The sequence below is a fragment of the Megalobrama amblycephala genome, linkage group LG2, assembly GCF_018812025.1.
Source record: "Megalobrama amblycephala isolate DHTTF-2021 linkage group LG2, ASM1881202v1, whole genome shotgun sequence".
Classification (NCBI taxonomy): Eukaryota; Metazoa; Chordata; class Actinopteri; order Cypriniformes; family Xenocyprididae; genus Megalobrama; species Megalobrama amblycephala.
The window spans coordinates 21,656,366-21,669,434 of NC_063045.1; the positions used below are offsets into that span (position 1 = coordinate 21,656,366).

Below are 13,069 nucleotides of genomic sequence, written 5' to 3' on the forward strand. Positions count from 1 at the left end.
TGAAAGGTAGAACTAAAAACACTTAAATAAATACTAAAAGTTTCACATTTTTTTGTGAAACACTCAATATTTAACAGAAAGTGTAAGATGTGACAGATTTCTCCAGAAAATGTCCATATTTTTTATTCCAGCAGCACTGAGAAACTCTTCCTCCCACACCTGCTTTTAGTTTCATGATAACATGAGATCCCTCATTCAGCTCTTCTACACTGTTTTATCTCTCTCACTGTGTTTGTTATTTATAACACACTGACTATATTCAGAAAGATGATGAGAATGATGATGTATTGCACTGCACTGCAAATTTCAATGTTATTATATCTGCAATTATAGCTTGTTGTCTTCCTCATGTCTTGTAATGAAAATACTCACTGTAATGTCGATCTTCAGACACATAAACCATCTTTACTGGAGTTAAACTCTTCTGAACAATCACAGATTCATAAACTCTTCAGATGTTATCGGCTCCATCCACCAGAGGAAAGAGCTCAGAAAGAACATTTACTGAATACAAGAGATGGTTTAAATCACATGAAAATGTTGTATTTCTGCAAAATATCAGAGAACAGTCTTTGTGTGTGTGTGTGTGTGTGTGTGTGTCATGACCATAATGATGGCTTGATATTAACCTGTACACATGAATAAACAGAAGACATCGATATGGAGGACACATCAAAACCCCAAGAAACCAGGCCTGTATGTTCATGTGTGTTCACACCGAGAGAGTTAAATTAACACTGAAACAGTGTTGAAGTTACTGAAAAAATGAAATGATGATTGAGCATTAACGATGAACACATGAAAAATAAATTAGGATTCTTATAAACCAAGACCAACATTATGTGAAGAGATCAAACATGATTGACCTCCAGAACAGACCATGACATGTTTAAAAACCTTTCTGAATGAACAGAAATACTGTGATGTATATAATAATAACATTTCAATCTGTCCTCAGTTGTTTTCCAAGAGCTGCTTTATCAAACTTTATCACATCAACATTTATCAAACAGACATTTTTAGCAATGTAATGTGTATGGCACAAATATTAACCATGGTGTTGGTGTCACATGGATGGGAACATGCATGGAAATGATATGCAGATGAGGGTAACAAAATAAACTGAAGAAATTTTGCTGAAGAATAGTTTGCAGAAGTCATCTTCAAGTCTCTCAAGGAGTTCGCAGGTCGCTCTGTGTACACATTCAACACAGCAGCAATTCTTCAGTACTTCAGGTTAAATGATTCTGACTGGCTAAGAAATAGAGGAAAATAAGAAATTGTCCACACATGGATTGATAGACATAAGCATGTCTCCATTTATTATACAGATGACACCAGGTTTAGGCACAGAGTGACCCTCTGAGGACACAGAACTGCTCTTCTAGGAGCCAACATGAGGAAACAAGAGAAGCAGCACACATACAAAGATATACACATACACACATACACTGATAATTCAAGGCTGATGTTGAACAGGACACTTCCCCAAAACATACTGATATGTCTCGCAGTGAGAGGTACAGACAATATTCATCATTATTCTCTAGTGTTTGAAGATGACAAAGTAAAATAAATTCTTTTAAAATGCAGTGTGTAAAATTTGGGAGGAACTCTTGACAGAAATGCAATATAATATACATAACTATGTTTTTAGTGCATGAACCGTCATGTTTTTATGAGCCATTTCTATCTACATACACTGGGGGTCCATTTCAAATCGCCATTTTGCGCCATGTTTCTACAGTAGCCCTAAATGGACAAACTGCTCCACAGAGCGTGTTTCATCACTATGTTGTTCTTCTTCTAAAATGTTCATGTTTTTAGAGGCAGCTTGCATCGTCACTAATGTTGATTACGCACAAAGAAGAAGTAGCAGTCGAAATAGTTGTAGATTCACTGCTTGACTAGCTAACATACTCTCTGCTGTATCTGTCTTGAGTTGACCAGACGGCCACCGTAGCTTCTCTATTTTGCTTAGAAAGGGAGGGGTGAGCGCCGTTAGTTCGCAATCTCACCGCTAGATGCGCAATAAAATTTACACACTGCACCTTTAACAGAAGTTATTCAAATCATTTAATAATTAGAAAGATAAATATTGATTAATAACTTTATTATAAATCACTCAAAAGATGTATATTAAAGCGACATATCAATAAACAGTAAACTATAAGCACATATTGACAGCGAGGCTAAATGAATAATCACAGTTATGAAAGGCCCTCAGTAACCCTGTTAGATAAAGTTATATACATATTATGTACATTTTATAATAAAAGGTAATTTGTTAAAAATATATCCAAGAAAGAGACATAACGATAAAAAATAAAACCGTACATTGATATTCATAGTGAATAAATGATGTGATGAATGAAGATCACTTCGTCTGCTCCAGACGGCTGCAGTGATCAATGAACTGTAACTCACGTCTCAAGATTCTGTTGATGACTGACTTGTGTTTTCAGAGTCACTGGGAGACGCTGCAACAGAACATAAACTATTGAAAAGTCATTCCAAAATTTCTTCTGGATTTGCAGAGATCTTATTTATACAATGTTTACAGAACTATTAATTAATGATTTATTGTATAATACTATAATCTTTATTTACTTCATGTCAAAAAGTCTTTTACATTACCAAAACATTTTAAGTTTAAATATATAAATATAATACATTATTGTGTAGAGACACAGTTCATCCACCTCTGATACTGTTACACCAAACACAGATTACAGGATACTCACTGTTGGCAGTAACATATCCTGAAATACGGCAAAAACTGAGCCAGCATTTTGACGCAGAACCTGAAAGCGCTGGACATAAAGAGTGTATGAGAATGAGACACAACAGAAGATATTTTGTTTTTGCACAGAAAAATTATTCTTGTCTCTTCATAACATTAAGGTTGAACCACTGCAGTCACTGACCATTTTAACAATGTCTTCAGTACATTTCTGGACCTTGAAAGTGTTGATTATATTACCGTCTATGGATGAGTCATATACCTCTCAGATTTAATCAAAAATATCTTAATTTGTGTTTTGAAGATGAACGAAGGGTGTAGAACGACATGAGGGAGAGTAATAAATGACAGAATTTTATATTTGGGTGAACTAACCCTTTAAGGGACATTTATGTAGGAGATGATGAATGAAAAATTAAAACAGAAACTGGTTCTGACCTACTAATTCAAATAATACTACATAATATGACTATCAGTACTAAGATAATAATCATGAAGCATTACTGTTTCTCACCTGGCTTCAATTTCCTTTGATATACAAAATATCCGATGACACCAATGATGAGCGACAGTGACAGAATCACCGCCACAAGAACAACAACAACAGTCACGTCAAACGGAGCAGCTGTTTCTGTTTATAGAAAATATACACCAGATTGCTGAAAGATTCAGTGTTAAGAAGTGGTTCTGAAGTTCTGAAGACAAAAAACGAATTATACAATACAATACTTATTTATGAAGCACATTTAAAAACTACCAAGGTTGGCCAAAGTGCTGTACAGGAAAATAAATAAATAAATAAATAAATAAATAAATAAATAAAAAATAATAATAATAATAATAATAAAGAAGACTACCAAATGTAAGGAACACAGCAGTAATAAAACAATAAAAGCAATGATAAAGGAGTATTGAGAAACAAAGAGAGTAAACATGTCTTTATAGCAGATTTAAAGGTGAAACAGAGGGAGTAAATATAATGCGAAGAGGAAAACTGTTCCACAGATTCAGACCTGCAGTTGTAAAGGTGTGATCACTTAGTTTTTAACAGTAAGTAGACAGAGATCACTGGATCTCTAACCTCTAGAAGCATATGGATGAAGCAGGTTAGTCAGGTACTGGACTTACTATTTTTAGTCCTGATTTCCTTCTCTGTCAGAGTCTTTCTGAAGGTTTTGCTCTGGTGTTTCACCACACAGCTGAACTCATTCTTCCTCCACTCATCAGCTTCAGTCTGGAGGGTCACAGTCTTCTGGAAGGTGCCGTCCTCATTGGGAAGAAGTTTCCCAACCTTCACATTCTTAAGCTCTTGTCCGTTTCTCATCCAGGTGACTGTAATATCACTGGGATAAAAGTGTGTGACGTGACACAACACTGGAGAGCAGGCGTTCTTCTGTAACAGAGACACCTGAGGAGAGACTGAGAGAGAGACACTGTAAAGTTATGTCAAGACTTTTTGCATATCCAGATTGGTCTTACTAGTCTAGACAGAAAAAAAAAAAAAACCTTATTTGATCACTAGTGCTGACAGTCTGCCTGAAAAGATCTGATTTGAGGAAAAATCCAGTTTTGCCTGCAGTCTGAACACAACCTAAGTAACTTTTATTTTACCATCATATCAAACATTTTGCCAGGTGTAGGAGTAAATCGTGACAATAATTTGATAACTGATAAGCGCTGCCATTTCTGTTTTGTATTAAAAAAATAATAATAAAAGCACCAAAACTAAAACCCCACTCTGCCCAAAAGACAGTGCAGTGAGAACAAATGCATCGTGGACCGGCTCAACTCGATCACGCGACCACAAATTAGATGCAGCGAGAAGCGTTCGAGTTTGGCACAGAGGATACGATCCACAATTGTCTTGTGATTATCAGGGATTTAAACTAAAGACAGATGAAACCGTGCTGACATTCTCAACAAAACTGACGTGGAAAGCAAGAGAAACACTGAGCCACAACAATCCAGCTGGAATAGGGTACTACTTAATCCACAAATCATTCAAATTTACCATGGATTTACTGTAGTAACACTAACTGCAACTCTGGTGTTGTGGCAGAAATGTGAGGTATTTATATCGGATTTTAATATGTTATTAATGTAGATGTAGTAAATGAGTAATGAAATATACACTCTAAAAAATGCTGGGTTAAAAACAACCCAAATTGGGATGAAAATGGACAAACCCAGCGATTGGGTTAAATGTTTGCCCAACCTGCTGGGTAGTTTTATTTAAACCAACTGTTGTTTAAAAATTGCTATATGGCTAGCTTAAAATGAACCCAAAATAGTTGGGAAATTAAAAACCAGATGCAATTAGAGGCAACAATAATAGACAAAAGGTGAATGTTTATTAATAAGCTTTAATATTTTATTAATATAAATTTAATAGTTTAATAGTTTATTAATATAAATTTATTAATAAGAAATTTAATAAATGTTTATTGTTTAATAATTATTCATTGAACATTAATAAATGTTCATTTCCAACATACTTTGGGTTAATTTTAATTAAGCAATACAGTAATTTTTAAACAATAGTTGAGTTAAATAATACTACTCAGCAGGTTGGGCTAACATTTAACCCAACCGCTGGGTTAAAACAACCCAATAGCTGGGTTTGTCCATTTTCAACCCAACTTGGGTTGTTTTTAACCCAGCATTTTTTAGAGTGATAGACACAATAATTACACTCATTGTTTCAAAACTTTGGGATGGCCGTCCTGCAGGAAAGTCCATTGATCATCAAGCTTCAGTCTCTGCACAATCTTTTCCAAAATGTCTTGATACTTCAAAGAATTCATGATGTCCTTCATACAGTCAAGATTTCTACTTCCTGCAACAGCAAAGAACCCCAATAACAAGATTGGACCGCCTCCATGTTTGACCATGGATATGGTGTTCTTCTGCTCATAAGCTTTGCCTTTTTTGCACAAGACGTACCCACTGATCCATGGGTCAAAAAAGTTCAAGTTTGGTCACATTCCTCCATAAAACATTCTTCCACAACTCCACAGGTATATCCAAATGAATTGAAGCATATTGAACTCAGTGTAATGCCTTTGGTGCATAGACTGAAGCTTGATGATCAATGGACTTTCCTGCAGGACAGATGTCCCAAAGTTTACATCCAAATCAAATCTTGGTTCAGGGATCAGCCGTAGAATGTTCTTGAGTGGCCTGTCTTCAGTCTACAGTCTGTCTACAGTCTTCAGATTGAAATCTCATTGAAAATATTTGGTGGAATTTGAAGAAAGCAGAGGTAACATGGAAACCAAAGTCTATCAGTAATCTGGAAGCTTTTTCAAGCGAGGAATGGGCCAATATTGCAGTAGAGAGGTGACAGAAGCTTCTAAACACTTACATGCAGCGTTTATTAGAAGTTATGAAGAATAAAAGATTCTGCACAAAATTTGACTTTTGGGGGTTGAATAATTTTGAACATGCATCTTTTCCCATTTTTCATCAACTTCACATTCTCGCAATCACTTAAATGTGTATTAATAAACTTTGTTCACTGATGCCTATGAATTGTTTTCATAACATCTCAGCAGCACAATGTCTTGCAGTTTCAACTGTAAAAATGACTCACATTTGTTTTTGTGCACTTAAATATTTATGTACCTGTTTTCTCCAGGCTGCTCTTTCCAAGCGTCAGGAGCTTCTTCAAAGTCTCAATACAATCCATTTTAAGGTAGTTTTTCCAGTGCACAAGACGGATGGTTTCATTGTTACACCTCTCTTGAGTCCTGAATCCTTGCTTCACTGGAGATATCCATTCATCCCTCTTCAAATCCAGAAACAGGAAATCCTCTCCATCATATCCATATTGACGGAACGCATTTGTTTTCCCAGTTTCATCGTTCCATTCACAGCCGTAGGTTATCTGGTATGTGTGCTCACCTGAGGAGATGATATGAATGATATGAACAACATTACACTCTATGCAAACAAACAAGTGTGATATTGTGTTTATGCAACAGAAGACACAAGTGTGTAAATAAACAAGAAAAAAACAAAACAATGGATAGTCTTTAAAACCCTCTTTTGAGGAACTACTTCCTTCCGCCATGGATTCAGATCTCAAGTTGACAGTTTAACAGTTGAGCCCAAACCTCCATTACTAATTCTAAAATGTCATTTCAGAACTAGTAACGAAGGAACATTGAGTCGTTGAGGCAAACAGCCAATCACACGGAACATGGAAAAGCATCAGTTTGATTGACTTCGTTTGATTGATGATTGTTATGAAAAAATATCATGAACTGAAACACATTTACGAGGCAGGAATAAACACTGCTGCAGTTTAAAGTGAGAGATACAGGGGGAGTGGCTTTATTGTGTCAGATATATGTCACTTCGCTCAGAGCTGATTGGTCCAGTTTTGGTTTGCGATCTCTAACCCAGAATAAAACCCACCGTACCACCAAACCTGTCCCTAACATTACCCGACTCCCATGCCGGAGACCCGGGTTTGAGTCCCGCTTAGAGTGGGCAGTTCGAACAGCTCTAAAAGAAACTTACAATCGTTATCTGAGGTGAAAGGCGACATCCACATATTTTATCCACACGTGTAAATGTAACATTTTATTCAACAGCATGCGCTAAACTCCTGATTTTTCATTTTATTATTCATTCTGGGTCATGTTATCAGAATCCAGATATTATGTGTGAATGTACTTGTGATGGTGTGTCCAGCGTACCTGCTGACTCTGTCCAGATGGTGTTTAAAATCCAGTGATGTTGTTCAACCAATAAATGTGTCTGTCTCTTCCAGTAATCTGATTCTTCAATCTCTCTCACCCATTCTGTTTTTGGTGAAGCTTTCTTTGTGTTGATACCAAAGTACATAAACTGAACATCATCAACCAGACCAGTTGCAGTGAACGTCTTGTCTCCAGACACAGAAGTGTAGAAATATTTTAGAGAGTGTTTTCCTGTGGACAGAAATCAGCCATATTAAATGGGTCACAATTAGCTTATATATTCAATTAATATTCGATTCATTTTTATCCATTTGCATGCATTTTTAAGCATTGTGGTTTAAAACAAGTGATTTTTGAATCACAGTCTGCAGAGACAGACAATATATCTCCATATTTCTGAATGCTGTCTGAGAGACGCAAACACATCCACTGCTCAGAGTGTGTGAGTTTAGAACAGAGTTATATTTGCCCATTTATTGGCCTTGAACAGTTTAATATACTTATTTGTATGTGTCAAAATGACCATTTTTTTTAAGTATCTGAAATCGCTGTGTCTGAAATTGCCCCCTTTACCCTTAAATAGGGCACTATTTTAGGGAACAGCCATTTCTAATGGTGTCCCAAACCATGACCCTGTCCCAAATGGCACACTTCTTTGCATTTTTGGGCTTATGGGCTTACAATAGCTGCTACGTGCCCATGTCCGTTACATCCATGAGATCGTAGGGTGTCCCATTTGTCAATTTTAGGCTTTTTTTGAAATTATGAAATAATTATGAAGTTTATATGGTGTCAAAAATGTTGATATAAAATCCTTATGGCATTGTTAAACCTTCAATATTTCAGTAAAATGTCAAACTTGGAACTGTTAATTATCCTGATGTGGCCAACTTTTGATTTGATTTGAAGTTGCTTGTGTAATTTTTTATTCCAAACACAGATTGTATAACACTATTACTATTTTGCCAACAAATGCAGCTTTTCTATCATAACCCAACATAAAAGTTTTTTTGTGTGTGTGTGTGTGTGTGTGTACTTATTCCACACACAAGATATTCTGAGACATGTTTTTTGTTGTTTTGCTTTTTTAAACAACATGGTAATTTTTGACCAAAGAGATTCAAGGAGAACGATAAATGACTGATTCTTCTTCTGCATTATAGAAGAAGCACAATCAAGGTTCACTCTCAAAGACCCTGCCCAGTTATTTATGATTTACATGTCAATATCTGTCACAGCGAGCATGTAGCATTTCCAAAAGATAAAAGTGTGACGCTGAAAGAACAAATAACCAAGAACCTTTACTAAACACAGAGAGATATACAGCCACAACACATAGCCTACCTTTAACTTTCACCAGCAGTGTTTTTGAGAGAGAGAGAGAGAGAAAAGAAGTTGGCAGCATTTTTGACAGGCATTCTTTAAAATCAATGCCTGAACACTGTTGGGGAATCTACTCTGAAACTGGTTTGACAAGATACTCTTTAAACTAGTCAGGCTACATTCAACCACCCTTCTGAAAAAGTAGTAAGGTCTAAAGAAAGCTAACTATCAAAACGTAGGCCTAGTTATCTCCATCAAAACTATTTTTTACAATGACATTGTATATTACAAATAACTGAATAATTGTTCATTTTTGATAAATTGTTTTAAGTAAAACTGTGTGGTTAAAATACCGTAATGCAACACAATGGTGATTTTATTTAGTAAACTATCCAAAGATACACACAAAACTACCATATCTCAGACTGTCAATGTGCAAAACTGCTAAAAATGTAATTTTGTTCAGCATTTTAATTTGTCTGACATGTTGACAGGTTATTTAACAACTGTGTTCACAAAAGTGAAAGTAAAATTAACAGCAGACGACTAATATGGGTCTTTATTGCTTAAAAACACAATATGTCACATAAATATGACATTGATCACAGTAAATAAAAAGCTGTTTTAATGATAAAAGTTACTTACAACGTTAAAGATAGATGCAAATAGATAAAAACAGTGGATAAGCTCGTCTTGCCAAACCGGAAGTGCTGAGCGTTATTTATTAAACGTCAAAAGTAAAATGAATCTAAGCAAAATAAACGACTCACCGGCAAATGCGAGAGAAATCCCAACGAGTAGTAGAATCACAGAGGATCGCATGTTTGTCTTAACATATCAGCAACAGTCTTATTTTTAAATCATCTTTCTAGAAAGCCAGTTGAAGCGGGTGTCTTTTCTTCTCAACACACCTGTCTGAACGCACCTGAACTAAAGAAGCCCCGCCCACTCGATCATCGAGTCATCAGTCACTATGCGGAACTACTGGATTGTGTTATTATTCTGTTAAAGGCGACTGAAGACGTCATGAAGTCGTGTACAGATTACGGAGCTAATCACTTTTTTTAGGGGGTCTGCAAAATTATAACCCCCTCGTTGAAGTCGCTACCTGAATTCGGCACAAAACCTGATCGCAAGAAAAAGTTCGGGTACGATACAAGCGAGCACTGGTCGGAAATGTAACCTCACAGATGCTGTACAGGTGTAATAATGTTCACGTGATCAGACTGATGAAGCCTCTGTATGAATGAACGCGTCTCACCTGTTTGAATGGAGATTTGGTGCCATCTGCTGGACACACAACAAAGATCAACACTGGATAGTACTCTGAAATACTGTATAATAAAATGTGAAATGTCTTTTGTTAAGTTGGATTGATGACAGATTTAACTAGTCATTACCTCTCTAGCTCTGCTTGAGATCACAGTGAGCTGCTTCACTACACAGACAGCACAAGAGCAGAAGATCTGACTGAAACAGCATCTGTGATCCACTGACACCTTCATCTGTACAGAGACTCTCACTAAATACATCACAACACTTGCTGAACAAACTATAATCATCAGTCAGCTTTATTTCTACAGTGCTTTATTTAGTACAGACTGATTCAAAGCAGATTCACTGTAATAAACAGGACAATAACAGTGATAACCTCACAAAGAATCAAAAGTTTGTACTATTTTATGTTTATTTTGATAAATAAAAGAAATAATTTTTGTTCAATAAATATATTGTCATTAAAATAGGCCTATGTTAATATAAAAATATATTTTAAAAATACATTATTTTTAAAAGTAATCATTCTTTAAGCATTAAAGGTGATCCAATAATATTAATATAGATTTACAGTAGTAACAATAAATTATATTTTATTGTGATATGATTAATATCATATTTTAAAATATGATTGTTTCATTACAAATATGGGTATATCTCTAAGTTGGATACTCAATATGATAAATGATATTTGCTATGTGAATCTAACCATTTACCCAGTTATTCATTATCATGTTAATTATTGTGCCTTTTGCCCCAAAATCAGTGGTGCTTTTTACCCCAAATACCATACTTTTACATATTCTTCGTTATTGAAAAACTCTTGCTTTAATTACCTTGAACAAAACTGAAAATCATTAAGAAGACTTTTGTCTGAAAATACAAACATTAATTTAATGGATTCTCATTTGCTACTTAAATCAACAACATTTTTAAAAAACATCAAATATTAAATTAACTATACCTGCCCGTGATCATGTCAAAGATTAGACAAATATGCATGTTCTTTCGAAAAGCGATATTTAGGAAACTTCTGCGGCAAGTTTTGTGTTTTGTGCCATCTAGTGGTTTAGAGAAAAATAAAATCAAAGGCGCTTTTTGCCCCGTTGTACCCTACTGCCTGACTGCATTGTGTCAAGTGTAAAGTTTGGTGGAGGGGGATTATGGTGTGGGGTTGTTTTTCAGGGGTTGGGCTTGGACCCTTAGTTCCAGTGAAAGGAACTCTTAAAGCTTCACCATACCAAGACATTTTGGACAATTTCTTGCTCCCAACTTTGTGGGAACAGTTTGGGGATGTTCCCTTGCTGTTCCAACATGACTGCGCACCAGTGCACAAAGCAAGGTCCATAAAGACATGGATAGCGAGTTTGGTGTGGAGGAACATGACTGTCCTGCACAGAGTCCTGACCTCATCCCGACTGAACACCTTTGGGATAAATTAGAGCGGAGACTATGAGCCAGACCTTCTCGCCAACATCACTGCCTGACCTCACAAATGAGCTTCAAGAAGAATATGAAGAAAAGAAAACTAAAATGGAAAGAGATTATGAACGACTGGTGCGAGAGAGAAAAAAAAGAGTGTGAGAGAAGAAAACGAGAAAGATGAAATAAGAGAAGAAGAGAGAAACAGATGGAAGAAAAGGGTTGAAGATCTGAAATGAGAGTGAGAAGACAAAAAGAAGGAGAAGGAGAGAAAAGAAAGAGAGAGATGAAATGAAACAGATAGAGGAGAAATAGAGGAGATGAAGAAGAAAAATGAAGATGAAGCCAGAAAACAAGCAGAAGAGTTTAATGAGTTGACAGAAAGAAAACTGCAGCATGTTCTGGAGCTCACAGAGATGATGAAAGAGTGTCAACATGAAAAACTGAAAAATAACCAGACTGTGTCATTCACTGATACTGCTGAAAGACAAGAGATGAGACTCTAATGACAATATTAATGCTTTATTTTTATTTTCTATAATACCATCCTGAAGTTTCACTCTTGTCATTTTTGTTTATTGGGAGACGAATTTGATTGGGATCGTCTGAAAAAATTTGAAAAAGTTTAAATTGTAAAATCTCTTTCTGACCGCTGGATTTTAAACACTAAATTATTTGCCCACAATAGTGTTATTTTATGATTCTGATCCTGTTCTGATGTACAATATCATGTGATGGACTGACCATCATTCAGTGTTTCAAATACTGCGAACATTATTTTCCTCCATTTTCTCCTCATGTTCATTACACTGACAACAGACATTGTGTTTCATTTTGATCACTTTATTGAATTCAGCTCTGTTTCACAGTATCCTTTATTGTGTTTTTCCTTAATAAGGGACAAGAAATAGACCTTATGATAAAAACTACCATAAATACATAAATATGTTGATTCATTATTTTTCATTCATTCTTAAAATCTAAGTAAACTTTGAAAAAAAAAAAAAAAAACTTTTAAAATGTAAGTAAACTCCACAAGAGGAGTTTCCCAGATGAGTTTTGATTCCTCCCAATGTTTCTTTGTATTAATATTTTAATAAGTATATTGTTTGTGCAGTAATAATGAGACACTCACCTCGAGAAAACAGTTTCATGAGAGCTGTCATCCACTCGAGGACTGAAGAAACAGCACTGAGTGAAACAAACAGTGGAAAAAAAACATTTAGAGAAAAAGATTTTAAAAAAAGGTGTAATAATAAAACAGTGATTAAACTGTTCTGTTTCTGTGATACTGATTAAATAATCAAGTGTGTGATTCACCTTCAAATGTTACATTTGTTTCAGTTTTAAATTTACCTTTTATGATTAAGTGAATATACAATATGTATTTCTACCTTAAATTATGTATTTTAATTGTATACAAAACATTCAAACCATTGGTGTCTGAAAGGAAGATTCACTAAAGCTGCATTTTTTTCTTGATCAAAATACAGTAAAAAAACACTTCTGTGAAATATTCTATAATATTCTATCTTTTTTTGTCATATTATCTATTTTTATGTCAAATGTAGATCTTCAATAATCTGCTGACTTGTGTTAT

At 35.2% G+C, this 13,069-nt stretch overlaps 1 protein-coding gene across 1 annotated transcript; it reads right to left on the bottom strand.

Annotated features, from left to right (window-relative positions):
• Nucleotides 1–1,295: 1,295 nt before the first annotated feature.
• On the bottom strand, nt 1,296–9,886 carry LOC125253032 (DLA class I histocompatibility antigen, A9/A9 alpha chain-like). Its single transcript, XM_048166769.1, has 7 exons — nt 9,543–9,886; nt 7,447–7,680; nt 6,368–6,646; nt 3,872–4,162; nt 3,258–3,374; nt 2,745–2,813; nt 1,296–2,480 (listed from the first exon to the last, which is right to left on the bottom strand). The coding sequence occupies exons 1-7, from the start codon at nt 9,592–9,594 to the stop codon at nt 2,431–2,433; spliced, it is 1,092 nt and encodes a 363-aa protein (XP_048022726.1). The 5' UTR covers nt 9,595–9,886; the 3' UTR covers nt 1,296–2,430.
• Between the last annotated feature and the right edge of the window lie 3,183 nt (nt 9,887–13,069).

Bases quoted from the DNA above. Each gene is read 5' to 3' on its own strand.
- LOC125253032 (XM_048166769.1), bottom strand. From the start codon at position 9,594: ATGCGATCCTCTGTGATTCTACTACTCGTTGGGATTTCTCTCGCATTT. The intron at 4,163-6,367 runs GTACATAAATAT...TCTCTCTCTCAG, and splicing joins GAGCAGCCTGGAGAAAACAG to TCTCTCCTCAGGTGTCTCTG. The intron at 2,481-2,744 runs GTGAGTATCCTG...GTTCTGTTGCAG, and splicing joins AGGATATGTTACTGCCAACA to CGTCTCCCAGTGACTCTGAA.